This window comes from Monodelphis domestica, chromosome 2, assembly GCF_027887165.1.
Source record: "Monodelphis domestica isolate mMonDom1 chromosome 2, mMonDom1.pri, whole genome shotgun sequence".
NCBI lineage: Eukaryota > Metazoa > Chordata > Mammalia > Didelphimorphia > Didelphidae > Monodelphis > Monodelphis domestica.
This window is the reverse complement of record NC_077228.1, coordinates 406,586,510-406,600,212: the sequence shown is the minus strand read 5'-3', so window position 1 is coordinate 406,600,212 and position 13,703 is coordinate 406,586,510. Positions and strand designations below refer to the sequence as shown.

The 13,703-nt window shown below is 36.8% G+C and overlaps 1 protein-coding gene across 1 annotated transcript; it reads right to left on the bottom strand.

Annotated features, from left to right (window-relative positions):
- Positions 1-373: 373 nt before the first annotated feature.
- On the bottom strand, positions 374-1,426 carry LOC100031188 (trace amine-associated receptor 7a-like). Its single transcript, XM_001380472.3, has one exon. The coding sequence runs from the start codon at positions 1,424-1,426 to the stop codon at positions 374-376; it is 1,053 nt and encodes a 350-aa protein (XP_001380509.2).
- Between the last annotated feature and the right edge of the window lie 12,277 nt (positions 1,427-13,703).

The following is a 13,703-nucleotide window of genomic DNA, read 5'->3' as shown; positions in this document are numbered from 1 at the left end:
AGGAAGAAAAGATATCAGACATTTTTGGAAGGAATCATAGTAGGCAAAATAAGAAATGAAAGATTAACAGAAAGAAAGGGATTAAATAAGATTATCAGATATTCTTTAGAGTATAAAAAGCCCTTTTGTAGATCCCTAGTAGACAATTAAGGAATAATGAAAAATAAAATAAATGTCAGATAAAAAAGACAGGAACTGGAGGTCATCTTTGAAGATAGATTATAAACACTGTTCACCTGTGTTTTGGCTTGGCAAAAATTTTTATTAAACATTATTTCTGAAATTGGGATTAGGACTGAATGTCAAGAGCACACTTTCATCTCACAATAATTTACCTGTTTTACTTTTAACTTTGTTACATATTTTAGCATCTTCAGTCTAAAGCCTTAATTTGTTCAGAAAACAAATCTATTGTTGAAGAGTGACCTGTGAAGACTTTCCCAGTGACAATCAGTTTAATTGCTCTTCGAAACCAAGGGTAAAAGAAAGCATAAATCAGAGGGTTCATGGCTGAGTTATAATAGGCAAACCATAATAAAATTTCATAGACATATGTTGGGGTGATGAACCCTAGGAATGCATCAATTATAGTTTCAATAAAGTAAGGGAACCATGCAATCAGAAATGCAGCCACTGCGATACCCAGTGTTTTTGCTGCTTTTCTCTCTCTCTTGGACACCCTGGCTTGGTAACTCTCTGAGGAAGACTCAGTTTTGCTGCTCATACTTTCAATCTTTCTAGCCTGGTGTTTAGCTACCAGAAAAATCTTACAGTAAAGAATGACCATAACCAGGGTAGGAATCAAGAACAACAGGAAGTCAATCAATACCCAGGTTTGATTCACAGCTATCTGACAGCCTCCCACACAGGTGAGGGCACTTACTAATTCCTCCAGCCCATCATCATTGACACCTGTGTAGAAAACTGAAAAACTAAATGTGAGTGCCAGGAGCCAGGAGAACATAATGCACATCCCTGAAACTGACAGAGTGAACTTGGTTGGGTAGACCAGAGGGTCAGTGACAGCAATATATCTATCAATGGAGATGAAACACAAGTGAAAAATGGAAGAATAACAAAATGACCCATCAAAACTGGAGTGAAATTTACAGAAACTCTCCCCAAAATACCAACAACTCTCCACTGACCTCACCATACTGAAGGGCATCACAGTGGCTCCCACCAAGAAGTCAGCACAGGCCAAGGAAGCAATGAGAAAATTGGCTGGAGAGTGCAGCTGCTTGAAGTGAAGAATTGAAATCATTACCAGAAGGTTTCCCGAAACAGCCAAGAGAGCCCCAAATCCAAAGGTCAAGTAGAGGATGACTTGAAATCCTGGGGAATAGGAGGTTTTGATACAGGACCCATTTGTGTTTTCATAGCAGAACTGCACAGCTGCAGGCTGGGATCCATTGTTGTTGCTCATTGTTCCACTTTCTGAGCTTGGGAGTATCTCTGTATTTCTTTGGAATCACAGAGAAACTATCACTGAAATATTTAATATTACTGGGAGGAAAAAAAAGATAAATTAAATGTCTGTCTGTTTGAAGACATTCATGCCTTATGATCCATTTCCCTAAGATAACATTTGTAAAGCACTTAACACATTGCCTTGCACATAGTAGGCACTAATTAAATTCCTAATTCTTTCTCCCTTTATTATAAACATAGAACTCCCATTCTGTGTTATGCTAACCATATGCCCAATTCAGATCAGTAGAACTGCTTTCCCAAATCTAAATTATTAAATAAATAACTAAATATCAATGAAGGATTTTGATCATGACAGTTAATTCTTATCTACCTAGTAAAAATTCACTTTAATTCCCTAGTTCTTACCTCTGACAAGCTCCTCAGCAAAGTTCATTGACATGCTAAAGGATTCTTTGGTTCAAGGGTCACCTTTTATTACTTTGCCCCATTTTATAGTGCTAACTCTGAGTTAATGCCCAAAGTACTGGGGCTTTTTAGGAACTTAGCCAATGAAATGTCATTCACAGAAAAGCCCAAGATAGAATCCCTGTGGTGCAAGGTGTGAACTAGGAGAGGAAACTTTTCCCAGTAACCATTAAGAAGTTTATTCTGCTGTGCTACTGTTTATAGGAACATAAACTATTCATTTGTTTCATAAGATTTGGATATTTGTGTATGCCATTTTGTTCTGTGGATTTCATTTTTTGGTGGTCAGATTTCTGGTAGATGCCCTGGCTTCTCCCATGTATGCATACAGATACATATATGTGTTGTTATAAAGCCATACATGAGTTACAAGTATATATCCTTATGTTTACACACATATACCTATAGACTTTTGTATATATTTGCAAGTGTAGCTACCACAGCATAAAATGGCACTCTTTTAGGACATCTTGCCTACATGTATATAAACACACATATGTATATACATACATGTGCAAGTTTTAATGGTTTCTCCTGTTCCTTAAACCATGAGTTATAATTTCTCTGGTATTGTCAGGCCTTATAGAGTTGTGTTGGCAAACCTATGGCACCCATGCAGAGGGGGTTGCTCCCTTCCCCTTCTCCACCTTACCTGAGCACATTTTTCACATCACCCACTCCTCTGCCCAGCAGCCCAATAGGAGTGCTTCTTCCCTCCCCTGTCTGGAGTAAGGGAGCAGCTCACATGTGGTGTGAGAGGGTGGTTTGGGCACTCAGTCTATAAACAGTTTGTCATCAGTGATATAGAGCATAACTTCTCAATAAATTATTAGAAATTTTTATATTTCTGGCTGGTTCCCCAGACCACAAATAAATGAGTTGTTATTACTGCATCCATTCTTTAAGTCTGTTTACTTTGGATCTGCATGAATATACTTGGATCCACTGATAGAAACTTTGAGAACCTTGGGAATTTCCATATTACATTAAGGCATCAGAGAATGACTTTATTAGCTCAGTATCTATATTCTATATGTGTGTTCATATTTCCTCAATGTGACGAACTTCCACTATGGAAATTTCTTTCTACAAAACAGATCATCAACTACTGTGCAATTTACATTGTTTTTTTTTCTTTTCTTCTTTCTTTTTTTTTCATTTTAAACATTATTTTATTTGGTCATTTCCAAACATTATTCACTGGAAACAAAGATCATTTTCTTTTCCTCCCCTTCCCCCCTCCCACCACTTTTCCCTCTCCCATAGCCAAAGCAACAATTCCACTGGTTATCACATGTGTTCTTGACTCGAACCCATTTCCCTGTTGTTGGTATTTGCATTAGAGTGTTCATTTAGAGTCTCTCCTCAGTCATATCCCCTCAACCCCTGTAGTCAAGCAGTTGCTTTTCATCGGTTTATCCTCTGCTTGGGGATAGTATTTTTTAGATCCCTGCAGATTGTTCAGGGACATTGCATTGCCACTAATGGAGAAGTCCATCACCTTCGATTTTACCACAATGTATCAGTCTCTGTGTACAATGTTTTCCTGGTTCTGCACCTTTCACTATGTATCACTTCCTGGAGGTTGTTCCAGGCTCCATGGAATTCCTCTACTTTATTATTCCTTTTAGCACAATAGTATTCCATCACCAACATACACCACAATTTGTTCAGCCATTCCCCAATTGATGGGCATCCCCTCATTTTCCAATTTTCGGCCACCACAAAGAGTGCAGCTATGAATATTCTTGTACAAGTCTTTTTCCTTATTATCTCTTTGGGGTACAAATCCAGCAGTGCTATAGCTGGATGAAATGGCAGACAGTCTTTTATCACCCTTTGGGCATAGTTCCAAATTGCCCTGCAGAATGGTTGGATCAATTCACAACTCCACCAGCAATGAATTAATGTCCCTACTTTGCCACATCCCCTCCAGCATTCATTACTTACCATAGCTGTCATGTTAGCCAATCTGCTAGGTGTGAGGTGATACCTCAGAGTTGTTTTGATTTGCATCTCTCTGATTATAAGAGATGTAGAGCACTTTTTCATGTGCTTATTAATAGTTTTGATTTCTTTGGCTGAGAACTGCCTGTTCATGTCCCTTGCCCATTTGTCAATTGGAGAATGGCTTGATTTTTTGTACAATTGATTTAGTTCTTTGTAAATTTGAGTAATTAAACCTTTGTCAGAGGTTTTTATGAAGATTGTTTCCCAATTTGTTGCTACCCTTCTGATTTTGGTTACATTGGTTTTGTTTGTGCAAAAACTTTTTAATTTGATGTATTCCAGATTATTTATTTTGCATTTTGTAACTCTTTCTAAGTCTTGCTTGGTTTTGAAGTCTTTCCCTTCCCAAAGGTCTGACATGTATGCTATTCTGTGTTCGCCTAATTTTCTTATAGTTTCCTTCTTTATTTTCAAGTCATTCACCCATTTTGAATTTATCTTGGTGTAGGGTGTGAGGGGTTGATCTAAACCATATCTTTCCCACACTGTTCTCTAATTTTCCCAGTAGTTTTTATGAAATAGTGGATTTTTGCCCCAAAAGCTGGGATCTTTGGGTTTGTCATATACTGTCTTGCTGAGGTTGCTTGCCCCCAGTCTATTCCACTGATCCTCCTTTCTGTCTCTTAGCCAGTACCAAATTGTTTTGATGACTGCTGCTTTATAATATAGTCTGAGAACTGGGACTGCAAGACCCCCTTCCTTTGTATTTTTTTTTTCATTATTTACCTGGATATCCTTGATCTTTTGTTCTTCCAAATGAACTTTGTTATGTTTTTTTTTCTAAATCAGTAAAAAAAAAATTGGAAGTTCCATGGGTATGGCACTAAATAGAGAGATGAGTTTGGGTAGGATGGTCATTTTTATTATATTGGCTCATCCTACCCATGAGCAGTTAATGTTCTTCCAATTGTTCAAGTCTAGTTTTAGTTGTGTGGAAAGTGTTTTGTAGTTGTGTTCATATAGATCCTGTGTTTGTCTCGGGAGATAGATTCCTAAGTATTTTATTTTGTCTAAGGTAATTTTGATTGGGATTTCTCTTTCTAGTTTTTGCTGCTGAGCTGTGTTGGAATTATATAGAAATGCTGATGACTTATGTGGGTTTATTTTGTATCCTGCAACTTTGCTAAAGTTGTTGATTATTTTTATTAGCTTTTTGGTTGAATCTCTAGGATTCTTTAAGTAGACCATCATGTCATCTGCAAAGAGCGATAATTTGGTCTCCTCCTTGCCTATTTTAATGCCTTCAATTTCTTTTTCTTCTCTAATTGCTACTGCTAGTGTTTCTAATACAATGTCAAATAATAGAGGTGATAATGGGCATCCTTGTTTCACTCCTGATCTTAATGGGAATGGATTTAGTTTATCCCCATTGCAGATGATATTAGTTGATGGTTTTAGATATATACTGTTTATTATTTTTAGGAATGACCCTTCTATTCCTATGCTTTCTAGTGTTTTTAGTAGGAATGGGTGTTGTATTTTATCAAAGGCTTTTTCTGCATCTATTGAGATAATCATGTGGTTCTTGTTGGTTTGCTTGTTGATGTGGTTAATTATGTGGATAGTTTTCCTAATATTGAACCAGCCCTGCATCCCTGGTATAAATCCTACTTGATCATGGTGGATGACCCTTCTGATCACTTGCTGGAGTCTTTTTGCTAGTATCCTATTTAAGATTTTTGCATCTATATTCATTAGGGAGATTGGTCTATAATTTTCTTTCTCTGTTTTTGTCCTGCCTGGCTTTGGAATTAGTACCATGTTTGTGTCATAAAAGGAGTTTGGTAGAACTCCCTCTTTGCTTATTATGTCAAATAGTTTGTATAGTATTGCAGTTAGCTGTTCTTTGAATGTTTGATAGAATTCACTGGTGAATCCATCAGGCCCTGGGGATTTTTTCTTAGGAAGTTCTTTGATGGCCTGTTGGATTCCTTTTCCTGATATGGGATTATTTAAGAAATCTATTTCTTCTTCTCTTAGTCTAGGCAATTTATATTTTTGTAAGTATTCATCCATATCACCTAGGTTGGTATATTTATTGCCATATAGTTGGGCAAAGTAGTTTTTAATGATTGCCTTAGTTTCCTCTTCATTGGAGGTGAGTTCCCCCTTTTCATCCTTGATGCTGTTAATTTGCCTTTCTTCTTTCCTTTTTTTAATTAGATTAACCAGTACTTTGTCTATTTTGTCTGTTTTTCCAAAGTACCAGCTTCTAGTCTTGTTTATTAGCTCAATAGTTCTATCACTTTTGATTTTATTAATTTCTCCCTTAATTTTTAGGATCTCTAGTTTGGTTTTCTTCTGGAGGTTTTTAATTTATCAGTTCTCAAGTTTTTTGATTTGCATTTCCAGTTCCTTGATCTCTGTCCTCCCTAATTTATTAATATATGCACTCAGGGATCTGAATTTTCCTCTAAGTACTGCCTTGGCTGCATCCCATAAGGTTTGAAAGGATGTCTCGCCCTTGTCATTTTCTTCAACAAAATTATTAATTGTTTCTATTATTTCTTCTCTAACTATCCGATTTTGGAGTATCATATTATTTAATTTCCAATTAATTATTGATTTGGTTCTCTGTGTACCCTTACCGATCAATATTTTTATTGCCTTGTGATCTGAAAAGGCTGCATTTATTATTTCTGCTTTTCTGCATTTGAGTGCCATGTTTCTGTGACCTAGTGTATGATCTATTTTTGTAAATGTGCCATGTGGTGCTGAAAAGAAGGTGTATTCCTTTTTGTCCCTATTTATTTTTCTCCATATGTCTATTAACTCTAATTTTTCTAAGATTTCATTCACCTCTTTTACCTCTTTCTTATTTATTTTTTGATTTGATTTATCTAAATTTGATAGTGGTTGGTTCAAGTCTCCCACTAATATGGTTTTACTGCCTATTTCCTCCTTCAGTTCTCCTAGTTTCTGTATTAAAAATTTGGATGCTATACCATTTGGTGCATACATGTTGATTAGTGATATTTCCTCATTGTCTATACTCAATTTTACCAGAATATATTTACCTTCCCTATCCCTTTTGATCAGGTCTATTTTTGCTTTGGCTTGGTCAGATATCATGATTGCAACTCCTGCCTTCTTTCTATCAGTTGAGGCCCAAAAGGTCTTACTCCAACCTTTAATTCCAACCTTGTGAGTGTCAACCCGCCTCATATGTGTTTCTTGAAGACAACATATGGTAGGGTTTTGGGTTCTAATCCAATCTGCTATTTGTCTATGTTTTATGGGTGAGTTCATCCCATTCACGTTCAAAGTTATGATTGTCACTTGTGGATTCGCTGGCTTTTGATATCTTCCCCTAGTTCTGACCTTTCTTCTTTAGCTATATCCTTTTGAACCAGTGATTTACTTTAGGTCAGTCCCCCTTGTCCCCTCCCTTGAGATGCTTCCCTTTCTAGCCCCTCCATTTTTATGCTCCCTTCCCCTCCCCCCTCTCCTTCCTTCCCTTTTTATACTCCCTAACCCCCCCCCCTCCTTAATTTTCCTTTCTTTCTTGCCCTATTGGATAAGGTAGAATTCAGGATTCCACTGGATCTAGATGTTCTTCCCTCTCAGATTTGATTTCACTGAGAGTAAGGTTTAAGTAATTCCACTTCACACTCTCTTCCTCTCCTTCTCATATGAGAGTTCTTCCCTCCCCTTCTCATGTGTATCTTTATATGGGAAAGATCATTCTATTAAGTCCCCCCCCCCCTATTTCTTGAAGTAAATATTAGTATTATCGAAGGTTCCCCCCTCCCTTTTCCTTTCTTTGCCCCCACTTTCCCCAAATCTTCTTAATGCCCCAATCTTTCCCTATGCATGTTTCTTCTAACTACTCTTATGATGCTACAATTTTTGAGTTACACAAAACATTTTCCCCACTTATTAATATATATAATTTGATGTAAACGTAGTCCTTATAGAAGAGAGTTTGACTTAAAGAAAAAGATAAGATTTATCTCCTTTCCCCTTTCTTTCATATTTACCTTTTCATGTTTCTCTTGCTTTCTGTGCTTGGATATCAAATTTTCCATTAAGTTCTGGTCTTTTCTTAGCAAATGCTTGGAAATCTTCTATTTTGTTGAATGCCCATACTTTCCCCTGGAAGTATATAGTCAGTTTTGCTGAGTAGTTGATTCTTGGTTGGAGACCCAGCTCTCTTGCCTTTCTAAATATCGTGTTCCATGCTTTACGGTCTCTTAGTGTGTTAGCCGCTAAGTCATGTGTGATCCTTATGGGAGTCCCCCTATATCTGAAGCTCCTCTTCTTGGCTTCTTGTAGGATTTTCTCCTTTTCTTGGAAGCTCTTGAATTTGGCGATTACATTCCTGGAGGTTGTCTTTTGGGGATTTAGTATAGAGGGTTTTCTATGAACCCTTTCTATTTCTATTTTGCCCCCTTGCTCCAGAATGTGGAGGCAATTTTCTTTTATAATCTCCTGTAGGATAATATCGAGTTTATTGTTTATCTCTGGTTTTTTTGGGAGACCGATAATTTGGAGGTTTTCTCTTCTCCCTCTGTTTTCCAAATCTGTGACCTTCTCAGTGAGATATTTTATGTTTTCTTCTAAATCATTAATTTTTTAGGTTTGCTTTATTGATTCTTGCTGTTTTATGATCTCACTTTCTCCCGAGTTGCTTAATTCTGGTCGTTAGGGACTGGTTTTGCTTTTCAGCTATGTCTGCCCTTCTATTGGATGCTTCGAGCTCTTTTTCCAATTGAGTAGTCTTATCTGTCATACTGCTGATCTCTTTCTCCCATTTTTCTTTCCAGGTTTCCATCTTTTGGATAAGTTCCAGTTTGAGATCTTCCAGAGCTTGTTGATAGTTTCCATTTTGGGAGGCATGTTCTGATTTTTTTTGGATTTCCTCCTCATTCTCTTCTTTTCCTTGGGTACTTCCACCATAAAAGTTTTCAATAGTCACCTTTTTCCCTTTCTTCCTGGAGGCTTGATTTTGGGCCATGTGAGCCATCCCTTTGGTGGTTTTATTCCCCATTCCTTTTTGGTCTGGGGTCTGGGTGATATGGGCGGGTTTTTTTGTGAATTTAGGTTGCCTCAGACTAGTTCTTCCCAGCCTCCGAGGTTTCTTAGAGTGCTGGGGCCCTGATCACAGCCAAACTGCCCAGGTGTTCAGCTCAGCCCAGATAATCAGCACGTGGTCCACCCCTGGTGTTTAGCTCCAAGGAGATGTTCAGCGCAGCCGCCCCAAGTACAGCTCCGCAGACCCCTATGCTCAGAGCTGGGTTCTCCCGTGAAACCACCCTGAGACGTTTTTTGCTGGCAGTCCTCAGATCCCAAGGACCCTGGAGTGCCCCTCCCCCCCAGACAGAGACTTTCCCCACTCACTCACTGTCCCAATGAGCGCTCAGGTAGCTCACTCTGGTTTGGTGGGGGAGGGAGGGGAAGGGCGGCTCAGTTCACGTTTCTGTGCAAGCTTTTCCTCCTTATTATAGTGTGGAAATGTTCAAATCCCACGTACCTTCACCTCTGTGGGATACTGGGGAGTACTGGGTTGTCCTTCTTTTCCTCCAAAGGTGATTTTTATGCTCCTTTGATGTAGTCTATTTCATTCGGTCCTGGGGAGAGGAAGCTTGTGGAGTCTAGATTGCAGCCATGATTACCCGGAAGTCTCTCACAATTTACATTGTTAAAGAATTGCTGAAGGAGATATAAGGGAGGGTATTCAGAGGCTAAAAGACTTGTTCATGGTCATATGACCAGATGTCATATGTCAGAGGTCAGGGCTTCATAATTACAAAGCATGTCTTCTTTCTACTTGTCAGTGCTGGTGTCCTAAATTATTAGTGCGGTTTTATAGTTGAATAACTGAAAACTACACTAGGACTTTTATGATACCCTGTATACATACATTACATATTCATGTGTATTACATATTATACATAGATATATGTGCACAACTTAAACACATTCATATATAAAATGTATGTAAACAGTACGTGTACACTAATACACTCACATCTATGCTTATTAGAATGTATATCATATAGGAAAGAGCAGGACAAGATGTTAGAATTAAGCAATACCTTGGAATCTAAAAAATCATTTGACCACTTTGGCGAGTTTCTGTACAGTATAAAGAACCCCACTGTCTGTCTATAAAATATCAACCAAAGCCAGCCTAAAACTTCATACTTGCAACTCCCCTCCAAACTATATTCTCTCCTATTATAGCTACTCAAAAACAGCAGTTAGTTATCATTCCTACTCCAAGAAGACAAAAATGATATCACATAATTATATACAATCATGAGATGCCTTTTGACTAGCTCATAAATTGAATTTACATGAGGTAGAGTTGTACAAAGACAGACTGTGATGGCAACTGGGTAGTGTGAAGGATGTTCCTAGGAATAAGTTGAGTGAAGTAATTATTAATACGTAAATTTGGCATCTTACACAATTCATACGCAAAAATATATGTCTCATTCTGCACCATGAATTCATCACTTCTTTGCCAGGAAGTGGATAGCATACTTCATCATTAGTCCTTTGGAATCATGTTTTCTCATTGTATTCAGATTTCCCAAGTCTTTTAAAGTTGTTTGTCTTTACAATGTTGTTATGGAATAAATTGTTGTTCTGGATCTATTTAATCTTTATTGGTTCATACAAGTCTTCCAGGGCTTCACTAAAACTATCTCCTTCATCACTTCTTACAGGACATTTGTATTTCATCTCATTTTTACATATAACTTAATCATTAATATATAATAATGCCCTAATTGATGGCAATCATATCAGTTTCAAGTTCTTTGATATCACAAAAAGATGTTATAAATATTTTATATGTGTATTATTTTCCTCTTTCTTTAATCTCTTTAGGAGTATAACCATATTTGTATTCATAAGAAAATCATGAACTGAGCATAGCTCCATCAAAATGCTCTAATAGTCCTACTTTCCCACAGACTTTGCAAATATATCATTTTCCTTTTAAAAATGTCAGATGATGGGTATGAATTAGAATATCAAAAATTACTTTAATTCCCACTTCTCTAATTATTAGTGACTTAGAACAATTCTTTAAATTTAGCTCTAGATAACATTAATTTTTTAAAAAGAACTAGCAATTTATGCCCTTTCAACATGAGCAATTGGGTAATAACTCATTCTTATTAATTCGAATCAATATCTTATCTTAGAAATGAGAGTTGTCTGTGAGAAATGATATAAAATTTTTCACTTTTTTAGTTTCCCTAGTAATTTTAGTCCAATTTAGATTAATTTTATGCAATCAATTATCCAGTTTATCTTCCTATTTCTTTTTATTTTCTAATGAACTCTTACCTTATACAAATATCTGAAAGGTAATTTCTTCTAATTTGTATTTGCTTTCTTTTATGCATATATCATATATTCATTTGATTGTTATATTTATTGAATTGTTTTTTATAACTAGCTTCTCTCATACTGTCTCATTTTTCCTATTAGCCTTTATTAGTAGGAAATTTATTCCACTCCCTGGGATTTTTAGTTTTATTGAACACTAGGCTGTTGCGTTATTTGCTTATATGTTCTATATAAAATTTGCCTACGTTTGTTTATAATGGACTCTCCTTGGTTTAGGTGTCAAAACCTAAACTTAAATATGTATAATAGAAGGAATTTAGTAGGTTCCTTATTATAAATGTTTTTTTCAAATTTGTATGCAACATGGGATATAATTAATAGTTAGACTTTCTATAATTTGTTCTTTGATCCATCATTCTTTAGAATTAATTTATCTAAACTTCAATTAGTTTTAGTCATTTCTTTAATGGCTTTTTACTGAATACAGTTTTTATTGTGTTATGGTCATTAAAGGATGTGTTTAAATTTTCTGCATTTGTTAGTGAAGTTTGTGCCTTGACACAAAGTCAGTTTTCACCATCATCTTGAATAGCTGAGAAATAGCTATAGTCCTTTCTATTCCCAATATTTTTTTAAACCCTTACCTTCAGTCTTGGAGTCAATACTGTATATTGGTTCCAATGCAGAAGAGTGGTAAGAACCCCTAGGCAATGGGGGTCAAGTGACTTGCCCAGGGTCACACAGCTGGGAAGTGTCTGAGGCCAGATTTGAACCTAGGACCTCCTGTCTTTAGGCCTGACTCTCAATCCACTGAGCTACCCAGCTGCCCCCTGGATTATGCTTTCTGTGCTGCTATTCTGTTTTATGTTTGAATTCATCCCATTCCCATTTTTATTTTAGTATCATTAATTACATATTTCCTTCCATTTTATACTCAATTTTACTTCTTGCTTCCTCCTTAGAAAGAAGAGGTGAGAAATGAAAATTGCTTTGTACTAAATTAAATCTGTTTCTACTCTTCTGTCCTTTTCTCTTTCCCTTCCTTTACCCTAAACCTAGATTATTCCTTTTTTCCCCCTGTCCTTTAACCTTTAACCATAATTTACTCTTAATGGTTTGATTAGTTTTGCCTCTAATTCATTTCTTCCTTGAATATAACTTCCCTCTAATGTGTTCTTCCCTTCTCTCTGTTCACTCTTACTTCCCTATTGGGTCAAACGTATTTTTGCACACAACTCTTTGGTTATGTACATCCCACCCTACAGATGAAAGTTACATTCCAGTGATGTCTTATCTCTCTTGTATTGCTCCTGGGGACAACCTTTCACAGCCCATCCTCCCTTAACTGCTGTCCTCCAGTGTTAGGTCAATAAGCATTTATCAGACAGCTACTATGTCCTGGGCAATGTGGAGAACACTGAGTATATGATGGAAGGCATACATATCCAGTACTCTAGTCACTAGTACTCAGGCTCTTTAGAGGGGAGAAAAAATTAAGCATTATGAAGAATTAAGCTATGGGAGTAGGAAGTGCCTCAATACAAGGAGATGACACAGGAAGCTTTGCAGTAGTCTGGGTGAAAGTTAATGAGAGCTTGGGAATGTGAGTGATGAGGAGACTTTTGTGAGAACTGTGGGAACATCTTTCTCATGTCTTTCCTTCACTCAAATACCCTCAGTAGCTCCTCTTAGCTTAACATACTAATTCCAGAGACTGATATTTGAGGTCCTCTACAAAATGGTACCAATAAACATTTCTATCCCTATCTCCTACAACTTACCTTCTCAGACTCTGTCTTTTTGATAAGCCAGTATATTTAATTATAAGGTCAGAGATTTAAGGCTGAATGGAAACTCAGGAGTTATCAGAACCTACTCAAAGTCATATAGTTATGATGGAGATAAGGTTTGAATATAGACCTTCTGAACCCAAATGCAGGTTCTTTGTCATTAGAACACATTACTTCTGACCAGTTTCTGTCCTCACTCTTACTTCTATTTTCATGTCTTTACTCATTCTACCCAGTTTTTCTTGGAAGATACTCCTCCCTCTCTTTCAAACTATTGAAGTCTCTTCCTTCAAGGCCCAATTCAAACACCATTTCATCCTTTAAGAAATTCCAGACACTCTCCCTTCCCACCTTTCTGGGTCAGAGCAATCTCTACCTCCTTCCACTTTTGGCCAAAGTTGAAAGAGAACCTGGTAAAATGGAGAGAGCACTGGACTTGGACTAAGGAAGACTTCAGTCCTAATTCTCCTTTAGATATTTGCTATGTGAAGATACTGGACAAATCATTTAACCTCTCTAAGCCTCATCCATAAAATAAATGCTATATTCTATGACCTATGATACCACATAGCTCTAAATTTATTATCCTAGTCTCATGGTTTTTTATCTCACTCTCTCCTTTGCATTTTTATCATTCTCCTTTTAAATCATAATTAGTATGCATAGCTTCCTCCTAGATACATTATAAATTATATTATA